This window comes from Leguminivora glycinivorella, chromosome Z (assembly GCF_023078275.1).
Source record: "Leguminivora glycinivorella isolate SPB_JAAS2020 chromosome Z, LegGlyc_1.1, whole genome shotgun sequence".
Lineage (NCBI taxonomy): Eukaryota > Metazoa > Arthropoda > Insecta > Lepidoptera > Tortricidae > Leguminivora > Leguminivora glycinivorella.
Genome location: NC_062998.1, coordinates 29,217,548 through 29,231,917, shown reverse-complemented (window position 1 = coordinate 29,231,917; position 14,370 = coordinate 29,217,548). Strand labels below are relative to the sequence as shown.

Below are 14,370 nucleotides of genomic sequence, written 5' to 3'. Positions count from 1 at the left end.
GATAACGGCGCAGTCGGGTCGTATTGGAGCCGGCCAGGTCGTTGCCTAGCTAGTTGTGCGGTACGGACGGAGGGTTGCGACGCGGGCTCATCAGTGACCGGCGACGTTTTGTTTGTTACAGGCAAATCGGTGAACAATAAAGACACGCTCGAAGACAAGAAAGATGACAACGAACTATGGGAGGCGCAGGCCGCCTTCCTGGGGCCGAACTTGTGGGACAAGACGCTGCCCTATGATCCCGATCTCAAGGTACAGGAAGTCAGTAATCGCAACTTTATTACCTATTGCGTGTTGCGTGTTGTGTGCGTCTCTCACCAGCTTCCTGGTCGCTGCCGCTCGCACTAGGTAATAGAGAAGCTTCCCGCTCTGACCCTCCCCGCCCTTCCGCCTCACGCTTCACCTTTTGCACCCGTCCCTCGAGTATACCTTTATGATTGTAATTAATCTAGTTTAAGTTTTTAGAGTTAAATACTGCTAGCGAATTGCATACAGCGATTGTTATTATAATTCCATAATTATAAGTCTGAATTATTATGTGGCTGCGAGTGTTATGCTGTGCGTATTATACGTGCGCGCCGCGCCACTCGTGGCACTCTGCGTGACGTGTCCGCTCTGTGGTTTCCAGTACGTGGACCTAGACGAGTTCCTGTCGGAGAATGGCATGCAAGGAGAGGCGCTGGGCGGCGCGCACCTCGGCGGCTCGGCGTTCGGCGCGGGCGCGGGGCTGGCGCTCGGCCTGCAGGCGCCGGTCACCAAGCGCGAGCGCTCGCCCTCGCCCTCCGACTGCATGAGTCCGGACACCATCAACCCGCCACTCTCACCCGCCGATTCCAGTAAGTTTCAACTAACATATTTTCCTCTCTACTACCTACTTAATTTGATTCATAATCTCATAACTGTATGATACTCCAGTATCTACTGCAAGAAGAAGAAAAAAAAATACTTAAATTAACAAAGAAGTTAACTAACCTGCGTTTTGCCGACGACATCGTTTTGTTCTCCCACACTGCACCCCGTCTACAACAAATGCTGTATTTAGGTCTTGTAAGACCTTAGCACGACAAGTTTTGAAGTCGGACTCACAATGAACATGGCCAAAACCAAGTTGATGACCAACAGGGGGAAAGATACGGTCACGGTTTATGGGCAGGATATCCAATATGTCGACGAATACATCTATTTGGGCCAGATAGCATCCTTCGAAAACAGGCAGTGCAAAGAAATCGATCGACGCATCGAGTACGCCTGGAAGAGCTTCTTTTCCATGAAGATGCTAATGAAGGGCAACCTTCCACTGACACTAAAGCGCAAACTCGTCGACATGTGTATCCGGCCTATCCTAACATACGGCGCCCAAACTTGGTCATTGAGGGAAGCCCAAAAGTCCCGACTCAAGATTTGCCAGCGAGCAATGGAGCACAGCATACTCGGAGTCCGCAGAACCGATCGGGTTAGGAATACCGAACTGCGCTCCAAAACTGGTATTGTAGATGTGGGTGTTAAGTCTGCCGAATGCATCCAGATCGGTGGGCCAAATTGGCTACCGACTGGACACCACCGATTAGCCGGGGCAGAGGTAGACCAAAGAAAAGATGTCGGGATGACCTCGACGCATTTTGCAGCGACTGGCCGGAGCAGGCGGCAAATCGTGATGGGTGGCGGAAGAAAGGGGAGGCCTTTGCCCAGCAGTGGGACACAATTATAGGCTAGAAAAAAAAATTAACAAAACATTCCAGAAACACAAAAATTCTGTAGCCATAGCGCTTAACTTCGTGTGTAAACATTTTCAGCATTTTCAATGGCGTCGTCGGGTCGTGACTTCGACCCCCGGACGCGCGCCTTCTCCGATGAAGAATTAAAGCCGCAGCCCATGATCAAGAAGTCCCGGAAACAGGTAAATGAAGTTAGTGCGCTGATCATTCCTAGCCGCATGCTGCCTCAGGGGAGCGGCGTACACACTAACACGCACACTCTATACAACACACGCGTTTCTAATAAGTAAATAAAGTGTTTTTCATCACACCCGCACTTTAAATGTACTATTGCACGCAGGCGGAGCGTGAGCTATAGAAAAATCGTTCTCCCAAGGGAATAATGAAATATCTTGTACCGTACTTGACTTTTTTTACATCTATTTACATATTTTTTTACATTGGGAGTGTGATGAAAAACATTGTGTGTCACTCGGGGAGTATGAATATTACTAACTCGAGTCTTTAAATCGCTCCGGCAAGCCGTCGCGATTTAACTTACTCTCGTTAGTAATATTCAACTTCCTCCCCTTGTTGCACAATGTACTATTATTTTGTCGTTTGATTCAGCGTGCTGAATTGATGGCATTAATCGTAATAGGTACACAAAATAAAGGCACAATCATTCGTATGTCGCTTTCCATCCTTATGCCTTAGGTGTAATAAATTACATACTCTCCATCCGAACTCCCAACAGTAATTATGATAAAATCGTCCTTACTACACTCGAAGCATATTTAAGAACTTATCAGGTTTAACACGTAGAGCCTAGATTACTGAATCCACACAAACATGCACTTAGGCATTATTAACCTTTGCAAGATAAACATACATAGATAAATAGTACTGAAAGTTCTTAGAATATGATCGTATAAAAACAAATATGTATTGGGTACAGTATATTTTGTAAATAGGTAATATTTTTTTATGTATTTAAAGATTCACTCGATTCTATTTTTTAAATTTTTAGGTTGCAGATGTAAGGTTTCTTAAAAAAAATTACACATTGTTGCTTAAAGAAAGTCGAGGTCTGTTTTTCAATTATAGTGAAAGAGTTCATGCAATGCAAGTACATATTATATTAAGTATTATTAGTGTAAAGTAAATGTGTAAATAAAGGAAATTACATATTATATTCTAAATACTTTCAGTAGATAGTATAGGTAAGCTAAGAAATCAAGGGTTTTCCGATAGATATATGTATGTATATGGAATTTTAGTAATGTTATTGTAAATAAAAAGAGACAAATTCTGAAATGGAACTTGATTAACTTAGCTTATTCTATAACTGATATATTGAGCCCAGAACATTACACACATGATTCAGACAGAAAACATATTTTAGTACAGTCGACTACAAAGAGATGTATCCATTTTTTCACCTTATTACCATGCAATAAGGTGAAAAAGTGTATACATCTCTTTGTAGTCGATCGTACCTAGGGAACACATGATTACAATACAGCATGCTCATCCATCAAGTGCACTAACGCTTTACCGAGCAGTATTTAGACTAATAATTACGCATGATATCGTAGTGTTGGTATCAGTTAAGCTGGATTAATAATTACCCCTATATGGAGATATTTATTTTGTTAAATGCAACTTTTTAAAAACTAAAGATTTACCCTCTATCTATTTCCGGAACTAGCACTGCTGAACAAAATCGCTTACTCTCATTTGACTACTGTTGGTTGGGATCTGATACTCTTAGTATTGTACAATTTATCTGCTATGACTATTTATTCATAGATTAAGAAGGAAGAGACTTCTTTTTCTAATCCAAAATGTAAATTTTACAGGACCATTTACGTGAGCCTATCTTACCGTGCTCGGGAGAGGTAACGGTAGACTTACGATTCACGATATTGTAAATTTGTCTAAAATATAAGATATGTAATTATAAAAAAATTACCAGAAATATCCCATTAACTAATATTATAACAAGTAAAAATAATTTTGGACCTGTTGATGTTGGGTTTGAAATATTAGGGCACAAAAAGAAGTGCAAGTAAAGATGTGTAGGTAGATGCAACTAAATAAGTATGTATTTTATTAACAATACCTATGTAGATAAAATCACATTTATCCTCAACTTCTAGTATTTTACAATATATTATACAATATATTAGCATTAGAACAAAAGTAAATACATCATCGTAAAAGGTGTTCCTATTTTTTCAGTGTTTCAAATGGGAGTAAACAATTTCCATCCGCTGCCAGCTTACTCTCACATTCACCACAGGGCTAGTTTAGTGTAAAAAACGACCTTGTACTGCAGCCGTGGGGGTATCATACTTGTTTGTTTTAAAGGGGGTAATGGCGTTGTTAACCACACATGCTTGTTGATACCAGAGTAAACGAAAGATTCCAATATTGTACGGCGTAGCGAGTGGTTCAGAATGTATAATCTTGAGCGTTGCGAGCGTTTCAAGGCACGTAGGTTAGCCAAATTTTGCCACCGAGTGAAACACAAAAATGTTCGCCACACTAACAATGATTATTTTTCCTCTGTATTTCCTGTCAAATGTGATGAAAAACATTGTCAGGAGGTAAGGATATTATATACTCGTGTCTATAATTCGTGTGATACTATACAGCACGACCACGGATGATTTTATTAATTCTGATGCGGTACAAATTCACGAAAAAAAATGTACTTTTTTGTACTGACGTTTAAAAAAAATGTACCCTTATGATTTTGGAGTTTCGACATAGGGCCCGGGGTCGTGCTAGGTAGGTACTCCCTGGCACGACCACACTATATTTAATGAAATTTTAAATTTCTGTTGCAGTACAAATTCACGAAAAAAAATGTACTTTTTTGTACTTACCTTTAAAAAAAAAAATACCCTCATGGTTTCGGAGTTTTGACATGGGGTGTGGTCGTGCTAGATAGGTGGTACTTCCTGGCACGACCACACTATACTTATGTTTAATTTGATGGTCAAATGAATACTAAACAAGTGTTTTGAAATTGTACTATGTAAATTACTTCAAAAACTTAGTGCGGTCGTGCCAGGGAGTACCTATCGAGCACGACCACAACCCATGTCGAAACTCCGAAACCATGAGGGTAATTTTTATAAAAAGGTAAGTACAGAAAAGTACATTTTTTTTCGTGAATTTGTACCACTACAGAAATTAAAAAAATCATTAAATATAGTGTGGTCGTGCCAGGAAGTACCACCTATCTAGCACGACCACACCCCATGTCAAAACTCTGAAACCATGAGGGTATTTTTTTTAAAAGGTAAGTACAAAAAAGTACATTTTTTTTCATGAATTTGTACTGCAACAGAAATTTAAAATCTCATTAAATATAGTGTGGTCGTGCCAGGGAGTACTTACCTAGCACGACCACGGGCCCTATGTCGAAACTCCAAAATCATAAGGGTACATTTTTTTTAAACGTCAGTACAAAAAAGTACTTTTTTTTTCGTGAATTTGTACCGCATCAGAATTAATAAAATCATCCGTGGTCGTGCTGTATAGTATCACACTATAATTCACTCCAGCCCGTGGCTGTCGTGAATAATCACGACACTCGTAAATAATATCCCCCTTACCTCCCTTGTTGCACAATGTACTATTATGATTACGTTGTACATACGACAACATTTTTTTCATGAGAAGACTCGCAATGTCGCTGCCGACACAAAATAAGTCATTGTGTTCTTTCGTACTTACACTATAGATTAATACGCAAATGGTACTAAACAGCATTTCCAACTTGAAAACCTCATGGCTATAGTACTAACTGGCGTTATCAAGTATTTGAGTGCGTTCTGTCAGGCGAGGGGCGATGAAGATACAATTTTAGCGTTAACGTAACTTGGTTATTCATTAGACCGGTACCTACCAGACATTACAATTACGAGCACGAGTGACAACAATTCTTGATTCTTCTCTCGCCTGAGACAATAATATGTTTTAAACGTTCGTTTGTGCGGCATTGTACCTTATGGGATAATAAAACCAAAACTTAAAGATAATAATCGGCTCACTGTGTATCGGACCACGCATTTTCTTCTTAAGAGCGATTTTCAAAAATATTCCCCGATAAAGTAAATATTTATAGCAATCACAATATTTTTATAGTCCAAAAATGTGAAACGTGTATAAATTGTAGGTTTAAAGTACATTCTTACTAATATTTAATATTAACTAAGTCCTACGGTAAAGTCAAGTTTTACGAAAACTTAAGTAAATACATAAGTCATCTGGCAGGAATAAATAATAATAAAATTACATACTCATTGCACTACTGTTCTGACCAGGATTTGTCGTTTTCGTACATGCATAATTATTATGGTCATCGGTATTGGTTTTACTACCCAAAATTGCTTATTACTTAAATTAGTACGTTTTAATGCCTACCTAGGTACATTTATATTTCACTATGAAACATATTATTTGTAGATACAGTGAGGAAGCAAACTGACATCTTAATTATCACTCCAGGTGGCGCCACTCGGACGGCACAATATACATACATACATTTTCTATAAGTTTTTTTTCTGGCTTGTAACAGCTGTTGCAGTGGCGACATCTGGCTAACCTTTCAGTGTGCCTTCTCATTATAGAACTAATCGACATGGCAAAAATTCATCGCCGAATGGCGTGTTATCAGGGCGATGGTAGCTGGCGCGGTTGCTAGAACCGGGTGAACGGCATAAAAAAAAATAGTTTAAGTGACGCTACAGCCTATTCGTGCCACTACTGGGCGCCTTGGTGTCCATTAAGTTAATTGCTTATACCAGGCGGGAGTTCAGGGCCCGTAGCCAAGAGTACAATCTTCCACGTTCCGTTGCCCGCTATCACTCTTGCGTGTTGTTGTGACACACACAGATACGTATTTTTCGTCACGGAGCCTGAACGCTTCTATACTTGGCTATGTGCTCAGGGCAGACACACGAAGCGCGCCATACGGGCAAAACGATGTGAGTCCTTTAGTCTTGCTCTTGTCAGTCGGTTCTGTATGGTTGTTATATTTTGCGGGCGGGTGAAGGGTCGTATGATTTTGTGGAGCGGCGTGCTAACTGTATATCGACGTCGTCGGCAGTTCGTGCCCGATGACCTGAAAGATGACAAGTACTGGGCGCGCCGGCGGAAGAACAACATGGCGGCGAAGCGTTCCCGCGACGCGCGCCGCATGAAGGAGAACCAAATCGCACTAAGGGCCGGATACCTGGAAAAAGAGGTTTGTGTCTTCTCCTTTACATTCCAATTACTACTTTTCTTGGTTTAGTACCTATGTAATTGTAAAACAAACTTTATCGATGCCTGTGAGACTATCAGGTCACCGATAATGCAATCATCTCATCCAGTTATAGCCGGTCAGTTAACGAAAATGTAAAGCCTGACAAGTTTTTATTTGACCCTGAAAGAGTGTCGCTACAAACCTTTTTCATATGGCAATAATGTGTGGACCTCATATATAATGGGGACAGCGTGTACTGGCTTCGCGTTAATTTTTGTACAAAATTAAAACATGGTTTTAGAGAGTCAAAATTTAATAAGCTAGGTTTTACGAGGGTCATGCCAAAAGAAGTTAGATACTCCATGGTCATTTGATCGATACTGGCCAGTTATACACCATTTTAAAGGTAGGTTTTTTGCTTATAAATTTAAAAATGGAACACTTGGAAATTCTTAGGATTCTTTTTTTAATTATTTTTTTTCTAAATAATTTTGGCGGGCATTTTCTGCAACAATGGAGCTTACTCGACGTGATTTTCGTGTTATGATATATTATGACTTTAAAAAAGGTTTAAAACCTCATGAGTGTTTTGAACTTTTAGTTTCGACTTTTGGAGAGTTTGCGTGTTCACGTGCAACTGTTTTTAATTGGTTTTCTAAATTTAAAAGAGGATGGGAGAGCTTTGAAGATGAGGCGAAGACCAGATGGCCGCCAACCGCAGTCACTGAAGAAAATGTACAGGCTGTGGAAAAAAATATTCGTGCGAACCGACGAATTACATATGTAGAGCTCGAGCGTGAACTGGACATTGGATCAGCAGCATTGCAAACTATACTTCATAGTAATCTGTCTCTTCATAAGCGTTGTTCAAGATGGGTGCCGCACAAGCTCACCGATTTACAGAAAGGCCGTCGCGTGGATTGGTGCAAATTTATGATAGATAAATTCCACGCAGGCGAGAAAAAAAACGTATATGATATACTTACAGGTGACGAAACATGGCTATATAACTACGATCCCGACACAAAGCGACAGTCCACAGTATGGTGTTTTGAAGATGAGCTGACGCCAACAAAATGTCGCCGAACCCGAAGCACACAAAAACAAATGGTTGCCTCATTTTTCTGCAAGACGGGACATATTGCTAAAATAGTGCTAGAAGATCAAAAGACAGTTAATTCAGAATGGTATGTGACAGTTTGTGCCCCAAGAGTACTGTCAGCTTGGTGTGACAAGCGGCCGAAGTCAGGAACCCGGCACCTGCTCTGGCACCACGACAACGCTGCCCCGCACACTTCCGCTAGAACACTTGACTATTTCAGCTCAAAAAACGTGACTATTCTGCCCCAGCCCCATATTCCTCTGACCTAGCCCCCTGTGATTATTACCTTTTTCCTAAAATTAAAGAAAAATTAAAAGGAAAGCGATTGAGAACAAAGAAGATGCCCTGGCTCCGTATAATTACGAAATTTCTGAGGTGTCTAAAGAAGAGTGGTCATCGGTATTCTCTAAGTGGTTTAGACGGATGGAAAAGTGTATACGTGTTCACGGTGAATACTTCGAAAAAATAGATAGCTGTAATAAAGAATAAAGTATGTAAATCTTGAGTATCTAATTTCTTTTGGCATGACCCTCGTAAGACTTGCTACTTCTTTCTGCACAGCATAAAATTCATGAATCTGCTACCTTTATCAAAGTCGTCGATGTTTGTCTTATTTTTACGTGGGACCTTGTTTGGTACTGGTGGCAATGATGGAACGGTCTCCTTATTTCTTTAAATATTCTTCACGGCAGAGCCACAGACACCATAAATAAGAACAAAAAATATATTAAGCTAAGATCTCGGAACATTGTTATTGAAATGCTGTGGAATCCTTCATCCTTTTTTGTTGTACGTAATTTATCACGTTCAGTATAATTATTTTCACTTTTTTTTAATGGGCATATTTGCGATGAAGCCGTTAGAAAATTTAAAATATTTTTTTTTATTCGTATAATAATGGCTTTCTGTTACCAGGACACTTTGCCAATGTCAAGTAAATTACAGAGATATATAAAACAGTATAGGTAGTTTTTTTGCGAACGAGGCCTTCGCGATGCACTGGAGGATAGCTGGAGCAGAAGTACAAAGCATGATGGCGGCCGGGACCACGAACTGCCGAGTGATGTCCGTAGAATTGGTTATTCGTATCTCCAAAAGAATTCTTAATTAAATGCACTCTTTGCGCAGGCTATTCACTGCATAATATCCTATCAAACTTATACATTAAACAGCAGAATGCAAAAATAAAAAAATATCGAAGGATATCGGAGGACGATCCGCCATGTTCCACGGGTCAAACGAAAGTCCTTTAAAATATTTACTTCTAGTTTACATCACTGACATTCGACTACTTTCGATGACGGGTGTCAAATAGTAATCCTTGCCAGTAAAAGAAAACAGTTCAGCTGAAAATCCGCGACGCGGCGAGGGTCAAATAAAAACTTGTCAGGCTATACTTTACATCGGTATTATCTAATCTTAGTGGAACTATTTCATTAACATAGTTATCACAGTTTTTTATTAGTCTTGTGATATTAGTAATCGTAAGCACGCTGCTACTACCTAGATATTGTTTATTTTATATGTGGCCTGATCTTTCAGAACATGGGGTTGCGACAAGAAGTAGAGCTGTTGAAGAAAGAGAACCACATCCTGCGCGAGAAATTATCTAAGTACGCGGACGTATAGGCGGACGCTCCTTCTCGCCCGCACCTTCCCGCATAGCACAAACACGCCACTCGACATGTATGTACATACACGCTTATTTGTTTCTATACTTGATGTAGTTAATGGCGGAGCGATTCAAAACGAGCCTTGGCCTCCGATTCGAATTTACGCTTTTAGCACCGGAATTGTCATCCGTTCTCAATACGTGACCCAGACAGCGGATTAGTCCGGTTTTTTCACGATATTTTCCTTCAACGACAAGCTAATAATATTTTGTAGGTATACAATTTTCCAAAACTCATTGGCCCACTACCGCTCGACGTCATTTTTAATTAAGTACTTCATTATTACACAACATATATTATACCTACACAGTATACCGATATTAATCAAGCGTTCAACTTTTAAGGATCATTATTTTTTAAAGACATTGCTTAAAAATAGTAATAGTATGTGTGATTGTGTTGCAGGTCGCAGGCGCACCCTCGGCGCGCGCCGCCGGCCCGGCCGCGGACACTCTTCTCGCTGCTCGCGACGCCTCTTCAGTTCCCGCCTCCGCTGTGCTGACTTCAATCCATCTCACTTCAAATATTATTGTGATGATCCTCTCTCTGACAAGTCTGCCCTATCGTTATGTTACCCAGATACCTATCTGGATTCGCCAGTTTCATTGTTATTCTTTAGTTTTTATTATACACTAATATTCCCACCAAACTGCTGATTTGGTACTCAGTGATCGTGATATTTGCCAAGATACTGGACCTTTCATATATAAAATATTACAATGACTTTTACACGTGTATTTTAAAGAGTATTTATATTTCGTGTCCGTGGAATCAATGACATAGCGAATCGGCAGTCCACCTTAAGTTTTGTAATAGGTTATAATGGACTATCTTACAAAATGTTGAAGTTACATAGGATTAATCAATATTGCAGTTACCGTAAGTTTACCTAGTTAGTTTAATAGATAAAATGTTAACCAAAGTCCCATTCGAGCTCCGCTCCGATCTATCGTCGTCTCTAATTCCTTCAATTCGGACTCTGTCCGTCACTCAACAGGGTTAGCCAACGACGTACGGACCAAAATTTTATGGCAAATTGTTATTTTTGAAGGGTGTTTGTTGTAAGTATGGTGCTTGAGTGTGCCCCGCGTCATGTTTTCCGACCCGAATGTGGATTATTGTAATAAGTTAATGTTGTTGAATATTTATATTGCGCCGGCAGGGACCGCGCGGCGACCGCGCCGGACCGCTCGCGCCCCGCTACGGGCCGCCGCGCGTTAGATTGCTCAAGTGGCTCGCGTACGCATGCGCAAAATAGAGGCTGCGTCTGTATATAGGTAGTTTTAATGGGGCCCATGACGGCCCCGGGCCGCGTCCCGGACCTCTGATCCTCTCCGAATCTGTATTATAAATGTTACCGAAAGCTTCCCGTCCGTCCCTCGGTTCCGGCACGAAGGCAGCCGTCCGCGCCGCGTCCGGGGCCGCCGCCCGCGCTCTTGCGCCGCAGGTGCCTCACCGGCTCGCTTCGTAGGCCCGCTCCCAGAGATTAACTCCCACGGTGGCGCTTGGGCGCTCATCGCCTCTTCTAGCGCATCACATGCGTACCCTTTGTCGTTTACGTAGTGAGCGAATACTATAGTTTCGTTTCAAATTTACTTAGTGATAGTTTTAAGTAGTTGGTAGATTCCGTAGCGTAGTTGTTATTAGTCTATTTTTGTTATGGCTGTAGTTGTTAACGTTTTTGAAAGTTTATATTTTTTTAGTTGTAAACGGACTTGCGTTATGGTATCGTATGGATAGGACCCGTGAGTAGAGTCGGCGCGGGCGGGCGTGTCGAAAGTGGCGCGCTCGACACGGGCCGTACCGGATCTGTGCCGGGTCCGGCGCGCCGCCGTCGTCGCGTGCCAGCCTCCGCGGCCCAGCTGCGCCTCCCAATGCACTGAAAGCGTCGTTTGATGCTCCCCCGCACTCTATTTGACTCGTGCTAATGTTAATATATATTTTTGTAGGTTTTTGTCGTTGATAAATGAGTCAATTGAATGTTTATTGAATTGAAGAAAATAATGTTTATAAACTAAGACTAAGAAGTTGTTGCATTTGAAAGTATTTTATGGATACAAAGCGAGAACAATAAAATGTTTTTTCTATAAAAGTTTACAAGTGAGGGATTCTATAAAGGTGTGACGGTTGAACTTTTGAAATGCACTGTTTCATATCAAATGATAATTATTATAATATGTAACGAACCTAATGTTAATTGGCCGCCCTGTGCGGCATTTGATACTCCATCTTGTTTGTTATGATATACATTAACATATGCAATATATGTAATGGTTTTGTAAATCCATACGTAATAATATTATTAAATACGTTTCTTCGAAAATTGTAACATGGGTATAGTTGATATGATAGTTAAGTCTGGTTCACACGACAGCGCCTCACGCCGGCAGCATCGCTTGTGCAACAGTAGGCAGCAGCGGGCGGCGGCTGTCGTGTGAAGCGGCCGCGAGGCGTCGTGATAACAAGGAGTTGTATGTACGAACATTACAGTTAGCTATACTTAATCTAAGCTAAGAGAAGTGTACCTAGCGTACTTGAAGTGAATCGGGCGGGGCGGCCGCGCGCTGCCCCGGCGCCGCTTTCCTCGCCCGGCAACGCGCTACGCCGCCGTTGTCTCCCCTCCCCCGCCGCCCCCCCCGGCCCTCCCTCGACCCCTCTCGCCTGACCACGTGTACATCCGACACCGCCACCCTCCCGAACAGGTCCGCTCGCTGAACTGTATCCGGCCCTACTCGCACCTCTTCCCGTTTACTCTATTTATTTGATAAACCTGCTGTAAAACATCCTCGATTGAGGCTACTTTATTTTTGAAAGTAGATGTCTGTTACCTTTGCAACAACATAAAACCATATCGATTTACTTGTACGAGTAGTATTTTGTTTGACCGTAATTTATATGGTTCTATGGATTGAAATAAACGTTAATTGTTGTATTTATGTTCGTTTTTATTTGAATCGGCGTCCGCATGTACTCGCCGGCGTGACGCTCCGGCCGCGGGCAAGGAGCGCGCGTTTCGTCCACTTTAATTTATTGATTATGTTAATCGTTGATCATACGAGTGATGTACCGAGCTCAAAGCCTCGAATCTAATGATTTGATCTGCTGACGGTATATTTACTAAATCGGTGTTTTTATGTAATAAATCGTGATATAAGTACCTTGCACAAATCGTGAGTTTTCATTATCCTTATGTAGCCGTATTTTTGCCTGTTTCTGTCTTAGGTTGGGTTGAACATATCAGGTACATATCTAAACAAATGTTGTCAACAATGTAGATACTGCTACCAGCAGCTAGACACTGATATAACTCACTGATGGTGTGTACGTGCGTGACAGAGGCGCTTTTATGCATCTCGCATGTTTATTTATTTATTTATTTAGTTACAAGAACGGTTTACCAATTACACTTGTACATACATTAACTCCGATAAAACATATATAACACATATAAACATAAAAACATCAAACATAACGTAACATAAGTTATACAGTTAACACACATACTTCACGCTGTCTCGGAATAAGTAAGGCATTTGGATGTCAGTTTAGACCAGCTGTCGTTGAAGATATCCACATGTGGATCGGATCGCAAGAGCCCGTTCAGCGAGATGAGCATGTCGCATAGTGGGGAGTGACGGCGGGCAGCTGTCGCTCGTGGGCCCGACCCGTCCGACATCTGCAGGTACGGTCGACGGCGTGACTTGTTCGCAGGGACAATGATGCAGTTAAGGGCGTTGTGCAGTTCCGTGCTGTTGATCTTGTTTCGGAGCACCTTGCACGCTGTTATTAACCGCTCATTGCTCCTGCGAACTTCAAGAGAGTGGAACCCTAGGACACCAAGTAAGAACTTTGTCGGATACATGTATGGATAGTATCCAAATAGCTTTTTGTACAGAGAGCGTAGAAACGCTTTTTGTACCTTCTCTAATATGAGCTTGTACTTGGCCTCGCTCGGGCTCCAGACGCAAGCACTCGACTCCAATTTGCTCCGCACAAGGGACGTGTACAGGAGTTTAATGACACCGGGGTTATGGAAATCTGTTACGTTTCTCATTACAAAACCTAATCTTCGGTATGATTCTTTAGCTAGGTTGGAAACGTGATCATGGAAATTAAGCTCGCGATCGAATTTTACTCCAAGATCTTTTACATTGTCTACCCGTGCTATGGACTGGCCCTCCATCGTGTAATCATACTTGATGGGTAGCTGACGGCGTGTACTCGTATATGTCATTACTTGACACTTACTGTTATTAAAGAGTAGTTTGTTTCTGATGCTCCAACGGTATACGAGATCTATCTCGTTTTGTAGTGAACGTTACGCAGTCAGAGTTGTTCTCTATGGCCATCACAAGCTTAAGGTCGTCTGCATAGAGAAGACATTTGGCGTATTTAAGGTCTTTTACGAGGTCGTTTACCATAATCAGAAATAGCAAAGGCCCTAAACTCGATCCCTGACTCACTCCAGAGCGAGTGTGATACTCCGTTGAAATGAAAGATCCAAATTTAACAAATTGTGACCGGTCCTTGAGATAGTTTGCAAATAAGGTAAGCAAGTCAGAATTAAACCCCATGTCTCTTAGCTTGACTAGTTATGCGATGCGACCTATGTTAGTGCGAGCAAAACGTATGGGACTAAGA

The 14,370-nt window shown here is 41.6% G+C and overlaps 1 protein-coding gene across 9 annotated transcripts in view; it reads left to right on the top strand.

Moving 5' to 3' along the window:
• LOC125240540 (hepatic leukemia factor) overlaps positions 1-12,661 on the top strand; it is a 148,989-nt gene extending 136,328 nt beyond the window's left edge. For 5 of the 9 annotated variants that reach the window (XM_048148440.1, XM_048148438.1, XM_048148441.1 and 2 more), the window contains 6 exons: positions 122-258; positions 626-833; positions 1,791-1,903; positions 6,817-6,954; positions 9,599-9,742; positions 10,135-12,661. In XM_048148440.1, the coding sequence (XP_048004397.1) occupies positions 122-258; positions 626-833; positions 1,791-1,903; positions 6,817-6,954; positions 9,599-9,685 (683 nt within the window). In that variant the 3' untranslated portion in view covers positions 9,686-9,742; positions 10,135-12,661. The remainder of the gene's footprint in view (positions 1-121; positions 259-625; positions 834-1,790; positions 1,904-6,816; positions 6,955-9,598; positions 9,743-10,134) is intronic. The other 4 variants (XM_048148439.1, XM_048148437.1, XM_048148434.1 and 1 more) reach the window with 3 other exon arrangements.
• The last annotated feature ends 1,709 nt before the right edge of the window (positions 12,662-14,370 follow it).